Here is an 18,540-nt window from a genome sequence, read left to right as displayed (position 1 = left end):
AAGACTCCACCCTTTCAAGGCAGGGGGCGCAGGTTTGATCCCTGGTCAGGGAACTAGGATTCCACATGCCGTGAGCACAAAACAAAACCCAAGTGCACTAGCATTTACACAACCGGACACGAAATATCTAATTTGGGTTTTTGGTTTTGTTTTGTTTTTGAAAATAAACTGGTCTATAAATGAAATAGAACTTGGAGGAATTTGAGAATTGCCCAAAAGGGGACAGGATCCTCCTTCCACTCAAGTCCAAAAAGGGTCTTTAGGTTGACAGGCCCCTGTTTTTATAGATGGAAAATGGGCTCAGAGAGGGTGCAAGAGGGCTCCTAGGTGCCACTGTAGCTGGGCCCTGAGACTTTGCCGGTGGTTGGCGGTCACTGCTCCAGCATCTGCCATCGCTAAGGCCGCGACAGAAGCCAGCATGTAGAACAGATTTCCATTCCCACTGGACATGTTGGAGCTTCTGTCCGTGTTTGCGGGCAGGAAACCCTGGGCAGGTACATAGTCCAGGGATGGATGGAAACCAACACAGGCTTGTTTGTCCCAGTGGGTGAGGAGGAGCCGGGCGGGCGCTCAAGGGTGGAGAAAAGACAACAGGCTTTGGAGGCTTTGGAGTCTGGGTTCAAATCCAGCTTAGCCTCTGAGCCTCAGTCCACTCACCTGTGTAGGAAAAAGTAAGGTCTCCCTCCAAGAGTTGCCGTGGGACTTAAACGTAGCACTGCCCCACGTGGGATGAGGGAGGCAGCAGTGATTCTCAGGTTTGGGAGTCATGTGGCTTTAGTCCTGGTGCCACCACCTGCGGGGATGAGGATTACTCCTGATGCTCAGGGCCCACGGGATCTCCCATAAGCTCCCGTCCCTGCGCCACCCTTCCCCGCAGAGTGGCAGCAGCGGGCGTCCAGCCCTTGCATTTCTCTTTTGGTTCCATCTGGGCCTCCTGGCGGCACTTCCACTGTCGCCTGGCCGAGTCTGGGAAGACTGTGGACCCTGGACTGGGGCTGAAAGAAAAACCTTGTCCCAGCAGAGAGGGGCCCAGAGCTGGGGAGCCCAGGCTCTGAGATGCCAGACAGATGGGGGTTGGGGTGACCCCTGTGGGCTTCCTGGTCTCTAGCAGGTGGGGCGCCACTAAGAGTTCAGCGGCCTTGGGCAAGTTATTTAATGACCAGTAACGGGAGGCACTGGGGAACACTTGCTGCGTGCGTGCGGGGCACCCGTCTCTCTAGCGCCATCCTCACCTCTGAGGGAAGGGCCCAGGCACCAGGGCAGCAGGTGGAGGGAGAGGGGGCCGAGCTCTAACCAGCCTGCCCAAGGCTGGCTCCACACCTCTGTGAGCCTCATCTGGAAAATGGGTGTGAGGAGGCTCCAAGGCCTGGCAGAGGAATCATGATTGTCCTTCCTTCTGTCCTTCAGCTTGGTCCCTTCCTCTGATGCCAGGGACTGTCCACTCCTCTGTCCATCTGTCTTTGTCTCTGCCCGTTCGTTTGTGATGTCTGCCCTGGCGCATGTCTCTCTGTGCCCATCCACCCACGTCCCATGTTTGTGTGTGTGTGTGTGTGTGTGTGTGTGTGTGTGTGTGTGTATCTGTGTTTCTCATTCTCTCCCTGCACATATATCTGTGTGTGTGTGTGTTTTCAGTGTGGACGTGTATTTCTATGTGCGTGTGTGTGTGTTTTCAGTGTGTCTCTCCGTGTCTTCCTACTCTCTCTCTGCCCGTGCGTGTCTGTGCGAGCTCCCCCATTTCGTTCCCTTCGTCCCTGTCCCACGGTGTGTGTCTCTTCCTCTTTGTGAGACATGTGTTTGTGTGTGTGTATTCAGTGGGAATTTTGTGTGTGTTTGTGTGTCCGTGTCTTTCTGTTCTCTCTGTGCCTGTTTGTGTGTCTCTCTCTGTCTCTCTGTCTCTGTTTGTCTCTCTTTCTGCCTCTGTCTGTTAAGAGCAGAGCCTGTCCGGCAGAGCAGCGGATGTATGAGGGATGATTCAGTGGCTGACAGGAAGCCCGCCGCCTTGCACCCTGCCTGCCAGTGTCTGTGGCATTGGCATCGGATCAGGCAGGTGTGTGGGCTCAGGATGAGGTGGCTGCAGTGAGGAGCCCCCCGCTCTCAGGTAAGCCTTTTCCAGGGGCGCCTGGAGCCTGGCCCCCAAGGCGGGGGTCCTGAGGCTGTGCCCCCGACACCCCACGGGGTTGGGAGTGGCCCTGCTGGCCCAGCAGGAGCGCTTGGCTGCCCGCCGGGTGGGCTGGGAAGAAGCCGGGGTGTCCGGCAGCCCCTCCCTTGGCCCCAGCCCTGTCCTGGCGCCCCCAGCAAGGACGCCCTCGCCACAGACCCTGTGGCACTAGCGGGGCAGCTGTTTCTGGGGCTCTGGCCCCTCTCCCGCCCCGCCTTCCCCGGCCCGGCCTGCACAGCCCTGGGAAGCCCCCCAGGGCTGGTCCCATCACTACTAGAGTCCGGTGAGGGTCGAGGACAGCAGCTCCCCAGGCCCAGACCCGTGAGCCTTGGTTTCTTCATCTGTAGAACGGGGCTGTAACAACCCTGCCCCGGGGCTGTGGGAGGATGGGAGAGATGCTACAGACAAGCAGACCCAGGTCCTGCCACTGGCCTGGAGGAAGAAGCTGTCCCGGCCACCCCACCCAGCCCCCAGGCTGGCCACCAGCTCTCCCAGCTCTCTGCTGGGGGGTCTGAAAAACTGTAGGCCCTGGGGTGCTCTTTTTTTGTTTTTTTTTGAATTTTATTTTATTTTTTATACAGCAGGTTCTTATTAGTTATCCATTTTATACATATCAGTGTATACACGTCAATCCCAATCTCCCAATTCATCCCACCACCACCACCACCCCCCACTTTCCCCACTTGGTGTCCATACGTTTGTTCTCTACATGTGTGTCTCTATTTCTGCCCTGCAAACCGGTTCATCTGTACCATTTTTCTAGGTTCCGCATATATGCGTTAATATACGATATTTGTTTTTCTCTTTCTGACTTACTTCCCTCTGTATGACAGTCTCTAGATGCATCCACATCTCTACAAATGACCTGGGGTGTTCTTGGTGCCCTGCTCTGCCTACGCGTGGCCCTGACCTTCACCATCCCCCACCCGTGCCCGGAACAAGGGCTGCCCGGGTCCCTACCCCAGCCGCCTGAGCTTTAAGAGCCTCCATTAGAGACCTCTCAGTCAGCCTCATCTGAAGGCCAAGGTTATTTGGGAAAATGGAGCAGAGCCCAGCGGATAAGCCTTCCCAGGAGTCGGACGGGGACCTCTGGGTCCACCCCTACCCCCGCAGCCTGACCTTCGGCCCTGGTGGGCCTCAGTTTCCCCATGTACAACATGAGGAGGGCTGGGAGGCTGGGCAGGAGGGTTGCCAAGGGCCTTTCAGGGTGAGAGGCTGGGTGCAGAGGCTTGCTCAGCCCAGCCCTGAGAGCTTTTCCGCCATCGGCTTGTTGCAAAACTTGTTCATATGAAAACTGCCCACTTCCCTTTCTGCTATTTTGGCCTGCAGGCCACAGGCTGTGGCGGCCTCCCCTCCCCTCCCCACCAGACTCAGCCCTGCCTGGCCCCTTGGGGCCCTCCTGGGGCTGCCGGACCTGCCTCTGCCAGGGGCCCAGCTCCTCTCCCTCCCCCCTCCCCTGCCCCGCTTGTTCTCAGGCCTGGTTGGGGAAGCAAGGAGAAAGGACAGATTGATTCAGTCTGGGGGGCAGCCCCAGAGTTTTCCTCAAATGAGCCTCTCTTTTAAAAAATACTGCGTGATTCTTAAAAATGTAATATAAGAAAGGATTTACGTAAAGGAGTGTAGGCCTTGGAGTCAGCCTGCCCTGGGTGTAGATCTTGGTTCTGTGACTGGGCAGCTCTGTGACCTTGGGCAGAATACTCACCTCTCTGGGCCTCCCTCTCCTCCCTTGGAAGAAAGGAGCTGGCATCTCCAAGGTGATGCTACCCGCGTCCGTGACAACCGAAGGGCTGGGGCAACAGCGCTGCTCTCCTTCAGATCCCAGCCCCTCCCAGGGTCCCACCACGACGCCCTGCATGGTGCAGTAGAGGGGGGTGCTCAGGCCTGCATGTCTGGGGGACCCGGCAGGGAGGGCTTCAGGTAGGGTTGACCCACACTGCTCAGTGCAGGCCGTCCAGCCAGCTCTGGCCCCGACAGGATGCGGCTGTCTCTTCCCATCCCACAGGGACCGTGATGATGGCAAGTCACAGTGGTCACAGCCAACCGTGCCCCACCAGCCGGCACTAGCACCTTACAGGCGTCCTCTCAGTGCTGGGCCTCGGATGACAAACCTGAGTGTGGAGTGTCATTCTCTCCCTCGTTTAACAGAGGGGTGACCGAAGGCCGGTGACACTGGGCTTCAACAGCTGGGGCGGAATTTGTGTTCTCCTGCTTCCCTCCCTTCCCTCGCCCAGTGCCAGGTGGGTGGAGATGGACCAGGGCTGGGGGCATCCCGAGCGTGCTGTGCTGCTCGTCCCAAACAGCAGGGCCAGGAAGCAAGAGGGCTTTCTGATGGGCGGGGCCTCTGGGAGGGAGGACAGCAGAGGTCAGCAGCCCAGGTCCCAGGGCCGTGAATGCCAAGCTGAGAGTGTGGACTTGCTCCTGGGGTCTTAAGCAGACCCCGGCGGTGGCCAGTGCTGGACCCTTGTCCCATGGGTGCAACCCTCCCATGTGTCTGTGCCTGAACCTCCTTTGGGGCAGAAAGAGTCTCTGTCTTGACCAAAGGACAAAGATGTCAAGGGTGGGTGCTCAAGGGAACTGTCCAAACCAGCCAGCTGGAAATAAGATCCTCAGCAAGTTTCTCTTCCAGAAGCCCCAACCGTGATCCAGGCTGGACGTGTTTGTCCTCCCAACAACTCTTTGAGGAAGGCCCTGGGTTGATCCCAGTCTTTTTTAAAAATTAATTAATTTATTTATTTATTTTTGGCTGTGTTGGGTCTTCGTTTCTGTGCGAGGGCTTTCTCTAGTTGCGGCAAGCGGGGGCCACTCTTCATCGCGGTGCGCGGGCCTCTCGCTATCACGGCCTCTCTTGTTGCGGAGCACAGGTTCCAGACACGCAGGCTCAGTAGTTGTGGCTCACGGGCTTAGTTGCTCCGCGGCATGTGGGATCTTCCCAGACCAGGGCTCGAACCCGTGTCCCCTGCATTGGCAGGCGGATTCTCAACCACTGCGCCACCAGGGAAGCCCTGATCCCAGTCTTATAGATGAGAAAACTGAGGCCAAGAGACCCTGAGGCACAGGCAGGCTTCCCCCCTTCAAGGCCAGGTGCTCCCAACCTCACCAGCCTGAGATGGACTTGGGCCTTGGCTGGAGGCCCGGGAGGGAGGCAGCCCCGGGGCAGAACGAGGTCGGGGGGAGGGAGGAGGGTATGCGGCCTGGGAGAGCAGTGCCCAGGCTCATAGATCCCCTCGGACAACCTCCTGGGGTGCCCAGGTCATCCTCTCTCCTCGTGTGGAGGCCGCCGGGTCATGAGGTTTGGGAATGGTCACGTTTCCGCTGACTCACTTGGCGTTTGGGGGAAGTAGAGGTGAGTTCTTCATGACGGGCCCCTGACTGGGGCTTGGCCCTGCACGGAGACGCCTTGTCATCTTTGCCACAGGGATTCGGGAAGCTCAGAGTGGTGAGGGGGACGGCTGGGTGCAGCGCAGGCCTCGGGGGAGCCCGGAGCAGGAGGCGGGCAGCACAAAGCTCAGGTCTCCCCAGGCCTCGCCTTCCCCAGCTGGGAGGCGGGGAGAAGCCTCCTCCCAGGTGGCCGAGGCCGGAGCAACAGGTGTTCGCCAAGGGGACACTCAGTAGCGTGGGCTCCACGTGCCCACCACGGGGCACTGCCCCCTCAGGACCCCCGGCTGCCCTCAGCTCTGTCACTGGCATTTGCAAGGGGGCTGAGTCTCTTTATAGTTGTAACGATTCTCCTTGGAGGGCCCCTCAAGAGGGCTGTACTCACCAGGCCCTCCTGTGTGGGTGCCTGTGGCTTTGCTGAGGCCTGGCAGTCACAGTGGGGCTCCGAGGCTGGGACCGGCCACTGACCAAGAAGCAGCCTTTTAGCCCCACCTCCCAGCACATCCCACCACCAGCCACCAAGGTCCATCTGCCCAGGAGCCCTTCTTCCCCTCCTGGTCTCAGGCCCACCTCCTCCAAGAAGCCTTCCTGACCTCCCTCCTTCCGGCGCCCAGGGCAGGAGGAATCTGGGCAGATGGGTGTTTTAGGAATGGAAATCCCACCCCCAGCTTCCCCAGTGGCCATGGGTGGGAGAGGAGAACCACCCTAGGGTCGATGGGGGCTGCCAGGGGCTCCCGGGCAGAAGGGGCCATGGCCTCTGAGGTTGGGGAATAAAGCTGGGTTGGCAGGAGGCAACAGGATGCAGTGGGCGGAGCCAGCGTTAGCGTCTGGAGGCTGGAGTTCAAATCCTGTTTTTCCCCTTAGCAGCTGTGGGATCTCTGGCTTCCGTTTTTCTGTTTGTGAAATGTCTCGAGCCTCTCCCTCAAAGGGCAGTTGGGGGGACTAAGCGAAGACGTGTGTGGGAGTGTGCACATACATGTGGTGCTGTCTGGCGGGTCTCCAGAACCTTCCAGCACTTACCAAGAGTTGATGATGGCCCTGGGAGCCCAGGGTGCAGGTTGGGGGTCAGATGAGGGAACAGGGCTGGTTCTGTCCCCGCCTAGTCCCAGAGCAGGGAGGGAAGGTGATGCTGGACTCAGCTGTGGGGTTGGCAGGGGACAGTGGGGGCCAGAAACCTGGTGTTCCTGGAGGGCGTGGCCCTGCAGCCTCCGCCTCGGCTCACAGTGCCCCCACGTTGCAGCCCTACAGGAAGAGTGGCCAGGAATGGACATGAGCGTGGACACGGAGCTGCTGTGGCCGGGGGCGGCCCTGCTTCTGCTGCTGCTGGGGGCGGCGGCCAGCCTGTGTGTGCGCTGCTCCCGCCCAGGTAAAGGCTGGGGTCGCGGGTGCGAGGGAGGAGCGGGCGGTGTACCCAGCGAGCCACTCAGGCCCAGACCTGGCTGCAGTCGCAAGGGGCAGTCAGATAAGCCTCAGGAGGCAGAAGTGAACCCCGGGGGCCTGGGTTTCTCCTCTGAAGACAATGGGTCTGGCTCACTGGGGGCTTCTGTTCTGCTGGGTCAAGGGCATGTGTCTGGGGCCGATGGACTGCACTGGACAAGCGTGGGGAGGGGGGCTGGGCTGCCTGCGTCCACCTTCTCCACGCCCCGCGTTCCTAAATAAATGGTGAACAAACCCCGCTGGTGTCAGGTGGCCCCCAGTGATTGGTGGTTTAGCCTGCACGTCCGGTCTGAGGCCTGCACAGGGCACAGGGGAGACAAGATGGTTGGGCCTCGGATCTCAGTTCCCACCAGGCCCCGGGACGCTTGCTAATCTGGTCCTGTTCTTGCAGGTGCAAAGAGGTCCGAGAAAATCTATGAGCAGAGGAGCCGGTGAGTGTCTCGGTGTCCCCAGCCCCGCGACGCTGTGTGCCCTGGGCATGGGTGTCCATGTGGGCACCCCCTCGGGCACCGCCACGCCCCACCCCCACGCTTCATTCACACCTCCTCCATGCCGGGCTCTAGTGGGTTCTAAGCAGTTAGGGGCGGGCGAGGGGGTGCCCAGGGGCTGTCCAGACCCGGCCCCAGCCTGGTCGGGAAGGGTTCTGGGAGGAGGGGATGTCACGCTCCAGCTAGCCCAGGAGCATCTCCAGAAATCCCCGCGGTGACCCCAGCCCTGGGGAGCGCACTGTGCCGGTGCTGGAGGTCGACAGAGGAATCCCACCCTCCCGGGGCAGTGCGGGGGACAGAGACCAGGCGCTGTGTCCGAGTCTCCCCTGGAAAACACTAAAGGACCTCAGGGGAGGATATGGGTGTGAAACTTGGGGGACCAGGGAAGGCCTCCTGGCGGAGGCGGGAGGGATTTTAAGAGAGAAAGAAGGTGAAAGGGGACATCCAGAGAGAGAGGGAATGGTGTGGGCATTTGCCGATGTAGGGCCGGGTGGACACTGTCTTGGGGATGAGGTGGTCGCTTGAGCATGTCTTGAGAGAGATCAGCTGAATGCGGAGGAAGAAGAGTCTTGACTGTGGAGAGAGGCCTTGGCCTTTGTCCTAAGGGCCAAAGGGAGCCACGGGAGAGCTGGAAGCAGGGCAGTGGGGGTGAGATGAAACGGGGCCACTGACCCCAGGCAGAGTGGCAGGACCTGGGCAGGAGGGAGTTCCAGGCACCTTGGGGACAGGCTAGCCGTTCTGTGAGCCCTGAGAGGGTCAGCAGTGCTGGGCGCTGCAGATCGGGGGGCGACCCAAGAACAACTCGAGGCAGGAGGGCAGCAGCCAGTGGTGTCCTTACAATGCCTGGTGGAGGGCTCTGAGACCTGTGTGCACACACGTGCACAGGCCTGCACGCCCACTCGCACCCACAGGCTCCCCCAGCACTCACTCATGCGTGCACTTCTCACACGCACGGCACTTGCTTGCACGCCTGGGCAGGCACTCACATACAAACTCACACACACACACCCTCTCTCATTTCCTTTTGCAACTGAAAAACCACAGTGAGATTTGAAAACAGAATTTTCCCATCCATGCCCACTCCTGGGGCTGGGGCTGGACCTTCCCAGCTTTTGGGGCCTTTTGGTCCTCTGGCTCGCCAGCCCATAACCTCCACCAGGGCTGGGCTGGGCTCCCCTAGTGCCCACCCACACCCCTGCCCCAGGGCAAGTTCCTCAGTATCTTCCCTCTCCCCTCCTCCCTTAGTCCCTGCCCACTCCAGGCCCCTGATTAATCTTAGAACTGAAGATAGTCAGAGGCACAAGTTAAACCTCCTCACGTGGGAGGTGGGAAAACTAGGCCTAAGTGGGAGGAGGTGGGAGGGGAGACTTGGGCTCTCCCCACCTCACTTGGGTTCAGTCCTATCAGCCTGTGTGTGCCAGGCCCGGCTCCTGCATCATTTCCTCTGGGAAGCCATGCCTGACTCTATTCTGTGGATTTAGGGCATCATTCCTAAATCAGATCACTCTGACCCCCAGCCCCCCAGGCTGGAAGGCTGGGGCAGGTCACCATTCTGGTCCAGGGGAGGAACCCAAAATGGTTTAATGATTAGCTAATCTGATCCACTATCTTTAGCAGTGGCTTTCATTCCCAAGGGCATTTCATGGTCCAACATAGCAGCTAGAGCTCCAGCCCTCATCTCTGCCTTCCAGGCAGTAGTAAGAATGAAGGAGAAGGACAGAAATGGGGCATCCCAGTTAGCAGTGCCTCCTTAAAGGAGTTTTCCTGAAAGCCCAACAACCTTGGCTTTGCATTTCATTAACCAGAATTATATGGTCACACATAAATGCAAGGGAGGCTGGGAAATATAGCCTTTTTTAAAAAATTGAGGTAACACTGGTTTATAACATTATGTAGGTTTCCTGTGTACGACATTATATTTCTACTTCTGTATACCCTACATCAAGCTCACCAACAAAAATTTAGTTTCCATCTATCATCATGCAGTTGATCCCCTTTACCCATTTTGCTCTCTCCCACCCCTGGTAACCACAGGTAACCACTATTCTGTTCTCTGTATCTATGTGTTTGTTTTTGTTTGATTTGTTCATTTATTTTGGTTTTTTTTTTTAATTTTGGGGGTTTTTTTTGTTTGTTTTTTATATTCCACATATGAATGAAATCATACAGAATTTTTCTTTCTCTGTTTGACTTATTTTACTTAGCATAATTCCCTCCAGGTCCATCCATGTTGTCACAAATGGCAAGGTTTCATCTTTTTATGGCTGAATAGTATTCCAGTGTGTATATATACCACATCCTCTTTATCCATTCATCTGTTGATGGGCACTTAGGTTGTTTCCATGTCTTGGCTATTGTAAATAGTGCTGCAATGAACATACAGGTGCATATATCTTTTCAAATTAGTTATTTTGTATTCTAGTGGGATTGCTGGCTCATACGGTAGCTCTAAGTTTTTTGAGGAATCTCTATACTGTGTTTATAGTGGCTGTACCAATTTACATTCCCCTCAACAGTGCCCAAGGGTTCCCTTTTCTCCACATCCTCGCCAACCCTTGTTATTTCTTGTCGTTTTGATAATAGTCATTCTAACAGGTGTGAGGTGTTACTTCATCATGGTTTTGATTTGCATTTATTTCCCTCATAATTAGCGATGTTGAACAGCTTTTCATGTGTCTGTTGGCCATCTGTATGTCTTCTTTGGAAAGGTGTCTATTCAGTTCCTCTGCCCATTTTTTAATCAGGTTGTTTTTTTGTTGTTGAGTTGAGTTAATTATATATTATATTATAAGGGATATTAACCTCGTATTGGATATATCATTTGCAAATACCTTCTCCCAATCGGTAGGTTGTCTTTTTGTTTTGTCGATGATTTCCTTTGTTGAGCAGAAGGTTTTTAGTTTGATGTAGCCCCATTTATTGGGAAATACAGTCCTTTGGATGGGCATGTGGCTGTCTAAATAAAAATCAGCGTTCTGGGGCTTCCCTGGTGGCGCAGTGGTGGAGAATCTGCCTGCCAATGCAGGGGACACGGGTTTGAGCCCTGGTCTGGGAAGATCCCACATGCCGCGGAGCAACTGGGCCCGTGAGCCACAATTGCTGAGCCTGCGCGTCTGGAGCCTGTGCTCCGCAACAAGAGAGGCCGCGATAGTGAGAGGCCTGCGCACCGCGATGAAGAGTGGCCCCCGCTTGCCGCAACTAGAGAAAGCCCTCGCACAGAAACGAAGACCCAACACAGCCATAAATAAGTAAATAAATAAAATTTAAAATGGTCCACATCAAAAAAATCTTAAAAAAAAAAATCAGTAGTAATTTAAAAATCAGGTTTATCTTTAAAAAAAAAAAAAAAAATATCAGCGTTCTGTTTCAAAGGAAGAAGGTGATGGTTAGATACCTGGCTGTGTCTGCTAAGCCTTGAAGTTGCCTCATCAGTTACTGGGGAGTAAATGGCATGTGTGAACAACTCAAGAGGACCGTGCTCTCTTAGGCATGTTGAACACTCCTGGGATGGCAGGTGGTGGGAGCAGCCTCTTTGTTGCTCCTGGCTGAAGTCACTGCCAGGTCCCTGAGCAGCTGCCCCAGCCCTGCCCACAGACTCTCCTGGGCATCTCCAGGGGTCCTGGGGAGGCTCTGTGGGGGCATATGTCTGGCCGGCAGCTGGCTCCAGCCCAGGGCCATGTGAGAAGTGTGGGCACGCAGTGGGCAGGCAGGGAAGCACTCTAGAGAACGGGTGCATCAGGAAGCCCTGGATCAGAGTCCTGGGGGGCTGGCAGCCCCTCCTCACTCTCGCCCTGGTCTGTCCCTCCCTGTCCGTCTGTCCTGTCCCTCTGTCCCTGGGGCTGTGGGAGGCCAGGCCCTGGCTCATCACAGCTCCATGTGTTTCCAGGGAAGAGAATCAGCAGAACTTCGCCGTGGCCCGGACCTACACGTGTGAGTCCCCAGACAGAAGGGTCCAGGGCTGGGCTCGGGACTGGGAGTGTCCACATCAAAGTCCCTTTCGTCCCCATTGTTCTGAGGCTGTGGCCAGGCCTGATCTAGTGGGGTGATGGGGTGAGGGGGATGTGCTGGGCAGCTGGCCTGGGGGCCCAGCCAACACCCCGTCAACCTTTACAGTGGTCAGGGAGGCCTGGCCAGGGCCCCTGGTGGACACGGCCTCCAACGCGGCATCAGCAAGGTAGGAAGGAGCCCCTATCCCAGCCCCGCGGGAGGCGATGAGGTGGGCCCCGGGGTCCCCACCTGGCTGAGCCCAGGCCGAGACCTTGCTCCTTCCTCGGACCTCAGAGCCCCAGTTCTGATTCTGAGGGCCCTACTGGGGGGCTGTGGGACTGTGGCCTCCAGACCCCCAGGAACCCCAGGGCCTTCTCCCAGCCCCTCCTCAGCCCCTGCCCCACTCCCGTGCAGGAAGGACAAACTGCTGCAGTTCTCCCCCAGCCTCGAGGGTGAGTGCCCTGGGACACAGAGTTGGGGGCAGGGGCGAGGTGGGACCGAGACAGGTGAATACCTGGTGGGACAGGTACTGAGCAGGAGGCCTTCCCAGAGGAGAGACGCTGTGAGCTGGGCTGGGAGGCCTGACGGGGCCCAGCAGGGGGAGGGGACGGAGAGCAGGTGTGAGGGCATGAAGATTGGAAACACCTGGGCTTCTTCCGGTGGTCACAGCTGGGAGGGGGCGGGGGCGGGGGCTGGGCAACCAGCATTGAGCCAACGGGCCTGGCCTTTCTTCCAGATTCTTCATCCTCCAGGTACCAGAACTTCAGCAAAGGTAGGTGGGCTCCGCGGAGGAGGGGGCCACAGTGGGGCATACAGCCCGCGCTCAGGCCTGATTCTCGCCTCCTCCTGCAGGAAGTAGATGCAGATCAGATGCAGCCTACATGTGAGCGGGCTTCTCCGGGCCCTGGCCGCCCCCTCGCCCCCCTGCCCGCAGACTCCTTATGTGAGAAAGGCCTCCTGCCCTGGAACCCGCTGGCCCAGGGTTTCCCTCAGATGACCGTAGCTTTGAGGGGGGCCTGAGGACAGGAGCCCTGCTATGTTTGGGGGTGGGGGAGGCCGTCGGGGGGCCCTCATCCTGCACCACCTGGTCAGAGACGAGTTCCACCGACCCTCAGAGAGGAAGGGCCCCCAGGACGTCTCCTCGTCTCACAGTTGGGCAAACTGAGGCCCAGGGCAGGAGGTAACTTGCATAAGGCCACACGGTGAGGTGGCTGGAGCCAGGGCAGCTCAGGGGTGCAGGGAAGCAGGGTGGGAGGATCGGGGGAGACCCTGGCAGGGCCCCCGCGGGCTCCAGGGGCAATGACGGCCGGAGCAGCCCTGGCCTCGCTGCCCGCTCACGAAGCTCCCGGCCCGACCATGGGCCTGCCCAGCAGTTGGTGCTGTGTCTGTTTTCTTGCCAGACACCCCTTCGCCACAGACTATTTCGATTGTGGGCGGTTCCAGAAGCCCCCGGAAGGTGAGGCAAAGGTCGATGAAGGGGAGAGGGAGGAGGTGGCCTGCGAGCGCAGCTTCGGAAGTCACACCCCCGGGGCGGGGCCAGAGGTGGAGGGAGGATGTAACGGAGGAGGCTAGGCCTAGGTTTAGATGGATGGAGGAGGTTGGGTGGGGGGACCTGGGGGAGGCTGGCACTGTGGGCAGGAGCCAAGGTGCAGAGGAGGGAAGGGATGGGCGGGAAGAAGGGGTAGGGGGGCCAGAAGGGGAGCTGAGGGCAGGGGCAGGGGGCAGGCTGGTCCCCTGGTCATCCAGGCCCCTCTCAAGGCTGGGCACACAGGGGACCTTGAAGGAAGGCCCTGGACCAGTCAGCCTTGTTGACAAACGCTGAGCCCTGCAGGCTCCGAGGATGCTGGCACCCTTTGTTAAGAGCAAAGGTGCTCCTAACACCTTTGCTCTACAGAAACTGAGAACCGAGGGTGGGCAGTGCCTGCTGAGAGGCGCACAGGGCTGGGCTTCTGCCCGGGCCGGGCTGGGGTGAGAGGGGGGGTCCTTTTCTCCCCGCTGCGTTTCTAAATTGGGGAGAAGCCCTCACTTCTCAGAGCCTCTTCGACACAGACGGACGCAGGGTGGGCTGGTGTTTAGAGCTCAGCCTCCCCGTTGGGGGGTGGGGGGGAGTGCCGGGGTACCAGGCTCTGATATGCCACAACCAGCCTAGGCCCCCGGACAAAGGATCCTCGGCCCACCCCACTGCCTGAAGGGTTAGGCGGGTTCCTGTCTCCTGGGCCCCCAGCGGCTCTCCCTGCCCCTCTTTGCCCCACAGAGATGGGCCTCCCTTCTCCGACTGTCCCTCGTGGGCCTGACTGCAGCCCCACCCCCTGATCTCCCCTCCCCAGGGCATTCAGGGGAAGACAGAGAAGGAGCCCCGGGTGGAGGCTGCTGGAGCCAGGCTAGCGCCCATGAAGAAGCTTGTGCGGGAGAATGTTCGAGGCCCTGGGGGACCCAGAGGGCTGGGGGCTTGATGAGACAGAGGCAGAGAGGAAGGGCTAGGCCTGTCGGGCAGGGCCCAGCAGCATCCTGTGCCCTCTCCTCTCTCCCTGGCAGACGATGACGACACCAATTCCTACGAGAACGTGCTCATCTGTGAGCCAAAGAAAACCGAATCAGGTGAGGCTGCCCTCCCCGGAGCAGGGCAGGGAGGCAGGCCTCCTAGGCCAGGCCCGCCCGCCCCGCTGAGCTCTGAAGGCCCCGCTGCACGGTTCACCAGTATCAGACCCTGTGTCCCGGGAGGAGTCCCCATCGGCCCTGGGCTCTCCCTCCCTCCCTCCCTCGAGGGGGCTGCGCAGCACGAGGACGCAGGCGGCCCCTCTGGAGGGGTGGCCGTGGCACCTCTCTGGCCTCAGGACTGGCCTGCCCCTCTGCCAGCCCCTCTGCCGGTGTTCTCCCTGCAGGCGACGACGGGTCTGAGGATTACCAGAACTCGGCATACATCCGGCAGTGGCGGGAGTCCAGGAGAGTCGTGGGTATGTGGCCGGATCCCCGGTGCTCCCAAATGGTCACCTCCAGCGGGCTCAGAGGGGCCAGGCCTGGGACAGACAGTCGAGGGGAGGGGGAGAGAGGGGAGCTTAGGGGATCTGGCCTGGGAGGGCAAGGCCGGGTGGGCTCCCCTACGGCCAGTCCAGCTGATTCCACAGCGAAGCTTCCGGCCCATCAGCGGCTGCAGAGGCTCGAGCTGTGCCAGGAACCCCCTCAGCAGCACCATGGCCTCCTGAGGCTGGGTCCTCCTGGCCGGCTGCCCATCCAGCTGCACGGACGGCCTCGCACTCGCCCTGCTCCCGGGCAGGACACACCTCCGGCAAATCCCAGAGAGGACGGGACAGACACACCATCCAGTGTAGCCTTTCCTGCGGGCTGTGTGGTGGCGGGAACAGGGCTGGGCATGTGCGTGTGAACCCTCTGACCATCTGCCTGCGGTCGCAGAGCCCGTCCCGAGGGAAGCACCTCCCTCCCCGGTAGGAAGCCCAGACGAGGACGGCGGGGAGCCTGATTACGTGAACGGGGACGTGGCAGCCGCCAAAGCCTAGAGAAGCCCTGAAGGAAGGTAGGGTCCAGGGTGGGGGGGCCGCACAGGCCTAAGGGGCTGCACTGCAAGGGAGAAGCAGAGAGCTGGGGCTGGAGGAGCCACAGCAGGGACCGTGGGGCAGCACCCATGGGTGCTGAAGCAGGGTGGCTCCTCGGGGCGCTGGGACGCCGCCCTGGGTGCTGGGCCCCCCGAGCAGTCCCTACCCACCCCGCCCCCACTCCTGTGGCTGGTGTGGGGAGGTGACAGATCCCCGGCGGACGCCAAGTCTCAGGCCCAGGGGGTGTCAGGCAGGGCAGGCTGGTGAGTCATGGGGTGAGAGGGGGGCTCTGGGTGGGCCTCTGCAACCTTGGGCGAGAGACTTAACCTCCCTCGACCCATTTCCTCGCTTGCAACATGGAGCTACTGGGACCCGTGTCTTAGACAACACACACAAGGCACCACACGGAAAGCAGGACCAGCTGGACTCAGGGACGGGGCGGGATCGGGAGGAGATGGTGCCAAGCGCTCACACACACCATCTCTTGGCGCCCCCCAAGGCTCAGAGCGGGCAAGCCACCTGCCCGAGGTCCCACTTAGAGTGAGTGGAGGAGGGAACGGTCCCCCAAGCGCTCAGACGTCGGAGCCCAGGCCCTGCCTCACGGGGCGCAGGTCGACCCGAGGGCCCCGGAAGGCTGCCCAAAGTCCCGATCTGGGGGACACGGGCAGCCCTCTCAGTGGGCGGCCGCTCTGGGCGTTTGAGAACCAGCAGCAGGGTCAGCGGCAGCAGTTGAAGCCCAACGGGCAGAGCCCGCGGTTCATTCACTCACCCGGTACCCAGAGGGCACCTGCCAGGGGCGAGTCCTGCCCTAGGGGCTGGGGACACAGGGATGAACAGAAGACACACAATCCCTGCCCACTTAGAATTTCCGTTCTGGTGGGAGAGAGAAAACAGATAACCAGCGGGAAGAGAAGAGGAGAGAAATGCAGCACGTTAGCACGTTAGGGGTGGGAAGGGGCAGGGAGCAACGTGGGGCGGGGAGAGACGGTGCCATGATTTAAGCCGGGAGGCAGCGCAACCTTTCCGAGCTCCCCTCGTCGCCCCTCTGGAGACAGGAAGGACACCCAGGCAGAGGGACTGGCAAAGACCCCCAGCAGGAATCTGCGTCTGATGATGTGTGTGGGCAGACGGAGTGATGGGGGAGCGTCGGCAGAGGTGGAGGGCGGCGGCTGGAGGCGTGCAGGGCCAGCACCTGGGTTTTTCTGAGATGGGGCAGGGGAAGGTCTGGAACAGAAGAGTGACTGGTTTCTAAAGGATCGCTGGCGGTAGAGACATGAATACAGGGGACGCGGTGGAGGCGGGGAGACCAGCGCGCTCAGGCAGGAATCCAGCGAGTGTTTGCGGAGCGATGGGGCTCACTGATGTGCGGCGTGTCGGCTGCCCGGTCTTGAGGAGGCCTGCAGGGTTTTGCCTGAGTAATGAGAGGGCATCGCTGCCAGCAACTGAGATCAGGGAGGCTACAGGCGGAGCGGGTTTTGTGGGCAAGGCCGGTTTATTTCTGGGCCTGTTAAGTTGGAGATGCCGTGCAGGAGGATGTATGAAATGGGCAGTTAGAGATCTGCGCCTGGATTCAGGGAGAGGCAGGAGTGGAGAGGTTGTGCAGGTTCTTCAGACGAAAGAGACTAAGAGTATGTTGTACGCTGACAGACGATACGGGAGGTTCGAGTCTGGGTCGGCTACGGCTGGCTGGAATTTACACCCGGGACCCCGCACACAGGACGGACTGAACTCCACAGGCTGCGGCCCACAGCAGCCCGACAAGACTGCAGAGGCCCAATCCCTATATTCTAGCAGGTGGAAGGGCCGCCAGGCAAGGGGGAAGGCGGAGTGGCGTTAGGGCCCGGTACCCGTCAGGTCCCTTCTGGGTTCCAGGGGAGAGGACGCAGCTTAATGGTACTGGTCCCAGGACACGTTGCGGGGGAAGGCCGCCAGCTGCTGTGCAGAGGGTGTTCCTGCACCCAAGGCACGTCAGAATAACTCGGGCCTCGGCCAGAACCGAGCAGTCAGGATTTCAAACAAAACGCAGACGCTCCTGGAATAAGAAACATGCTTAAGGCTGCTTGACGGCGGGTTCTGTGCTCACTGGACACTGACCATCCTCCCCGACCCGTGCCGGCTGCTCCGGGGCTGAGGGGACAAAGCGTCAGGCCAGGCAAACCTTTTCCTCTTTAACAAATACTTTTCCTTTTCATTGAAGGAGCCAGGGAACCGTACACTGCCTCCCCAGGGTCCCTTCTCCAGAGCTGCTCAACTTCTAGACCCCCTACGGCTACCCCTGGGAGGCGCACCAATGCATCCTGAGCACCAGCCAGCCGGCCACGGGGTACCCAGCCCGGGAAAGGACAGTTACGCGTGGAGCCGCCCTCTGACCGGCTCCCACGGGCAAGGCCGGAGCCTGGGGCCGAGGGCAGCTCCCGCTGTGGTCAGATGCCCAGGACTCAGAGCAGTCACATCCCCTTAACCACATTTAAAACATCATACTACACGGGTGTTCGTGTCCTTTTTTGCTTTGGATTTTGATCCCAAATTGCTTACTAATGTTGGTTGCTGGGATTTTTGTGCGTGATGGATAAGCTTGTACAGTTAATTTATATAGGTGGAGTTGTATTTAATATTCTGCGTTTCAGAGTAGAGGTTGTGTCTATCTTGTCTCCTGTAAGCATTACATGTACTTAACTTCAGCAGAGTTAGGGAGAGCCCTGGCGCTCCTTTCTTTGGGCCTCCGTTGACTGAATCAGAGATGAGGCCACGGCCACCTTTGTGACCCTTCAGCAGGAGCGTCTGCTGTGGACAGAGCGCGTCACGGCTCTGGGGAAGGGGCAGGCGGAGTGGGAGTGGCCTGGAGCCTCAGCTGATTGGGCAGAAACAGGACCGTCTCATGGGAAGGACGGGGCCCAAGGGACCTTCTGAGTCAGAGAAGCCAGAGTCAGGGAAACAAAATGCCTCCTCCAACCGAAACATCTCAATAAACCGTTCCAGTTTAAGGGCAGTGATTCTCCTGTCTGCTTTCCCTGCTTCACGTAGAACCTTCTAAGGCAATGAAAGTCAGCCTTCTTGTTTCACAGAAAGGGACCCTGAGGCCTAGAGAGAGAGAAGGCTGGGGACAAGAACTTGGTCCCCGAGTCCAACCCTCTTTCCAGATGCTGCAACGATTCTATGAGGCGAAGTTAATGCTGCAAGTTAGGAAATTAGAAGAAAAAAACATCTAGAACACAGCTGTTGGCCACCTGTCCCTTCACACCCCGCAGTCCTGGCCTCACGACGTGGACAGGACAGCTTAGGCCTGGGCACAGGTGTGGTGGGGCTGCAGTGAGGCTCCAGCGGGAGGGGGTCCTGCCCCACCGTCGCTGAGTGTGGCAAGCTGGGGTCTCACTTGCACGACGGGCACAAGCATCCCTTGGCCTCATAAGGATCCCAAGGCTCCAGACAAAAAATAAGATTGAGAAGGTAGGGAATTCCCCTGGTGGTCCAGTGGTTAGGACTCGGCGCGTTCACTGCAGAGACCTGGGTTAGATCCCTGGTTGGGGGACTAAGATCCCAAAAG

The 18,540-nt window shown here is 59.0% G+C and overlaps 1 protein-coding gene across 2 annotated transcripts; it reads left to right on the top strand.

Annotated features, from left to right (window-relative positions):
* Positions 1-1,991: 1,991 nt before the first annotated feature.
* On the top strand, positions 1,992-17,481 carry LAT2 (linker for activation of T cells family member 2). 2 transcript variants are annotated; one of them, XM_059896663.1, is made up of 13 exons: positions 1,992-2,098; positions 6,774-6,899; positions 7,362-7,401; positions 11,345-11,388; positions 11,572-11,632; positions 11,860-11,897; positions 12,182-12,217; positions 12,298-12,328; positions 12,846-12,901; positions 13,981-14,043; positions 14,328-14,399; positions 14,857-14,977; positions 17,194-17,481. In XM_059896663.1, exons 2-12 carry the CDS (start codon positions 6,797-6,799, stop codon positions 14,958-14,960), a joined length of 648 nt encoding a protein of 215 aa, XP_059752646.1. In that variant the 5' UTR covers positions 1,992-2,098; positions 6,774-6,796; the 3' UTR covers positions 14,961-14,977; positions 17,194-17,481. The 2 variants fall into 2 exon arrangements, with proteins under 2 accessions (XP_059752646.1, XP_059752645.1); XM_059896662.1 differs by lacking the exon at positions 1,992-2,098 and adding an exon at positions 5,413-5,501.
* Positions 17,482-18,540: the final 1,059 nt, after the last annotated feature.

Source organism: Balaenoptera ricei, chromosome 15, assembly GCF_028023285.1.
Source record: "Balaenoptera ricei isolate mBalRic1 chromosome 15, mBalRic1.hap2, whole genome shotgun sequence".
Taxonomy (NCBI): Eukaryota; Metazoa; Chordata; class Mammalia; order Artiodactyla; family Balaenopteridae; genus Balaenoptera; species Balaenoptera ricei.
This window is presented reverse-complemented; position numbering and strand designations above follow the sequence as displayed.

Excerpts from the sequence above, each read along its gene's own strand:
- LAT2 (XM_059896662.1), top strand. The coding sequence starts at position 5,456 with ATGGTCACGTTTCCGCTGACTCACTTGGCGTTTGGGGGAAGTAGAG. Across the intron at positions 5,502-6,773 it reads GGCGTTTGGGGGAAGTAGAG|CCCTACAGGAAGAGTGGCCA; the intron begins GTGAGTTCTTCA and ends CCCACGTTGCAG. Across the intron at positions 11,633-11,859 it reads TCCAACGCGGCATCAGCAAG|GAAGGACAAACTGCTGCAGT; the intron begins GTAGGAAGGAGC and ends ACTCCCGTGCAG.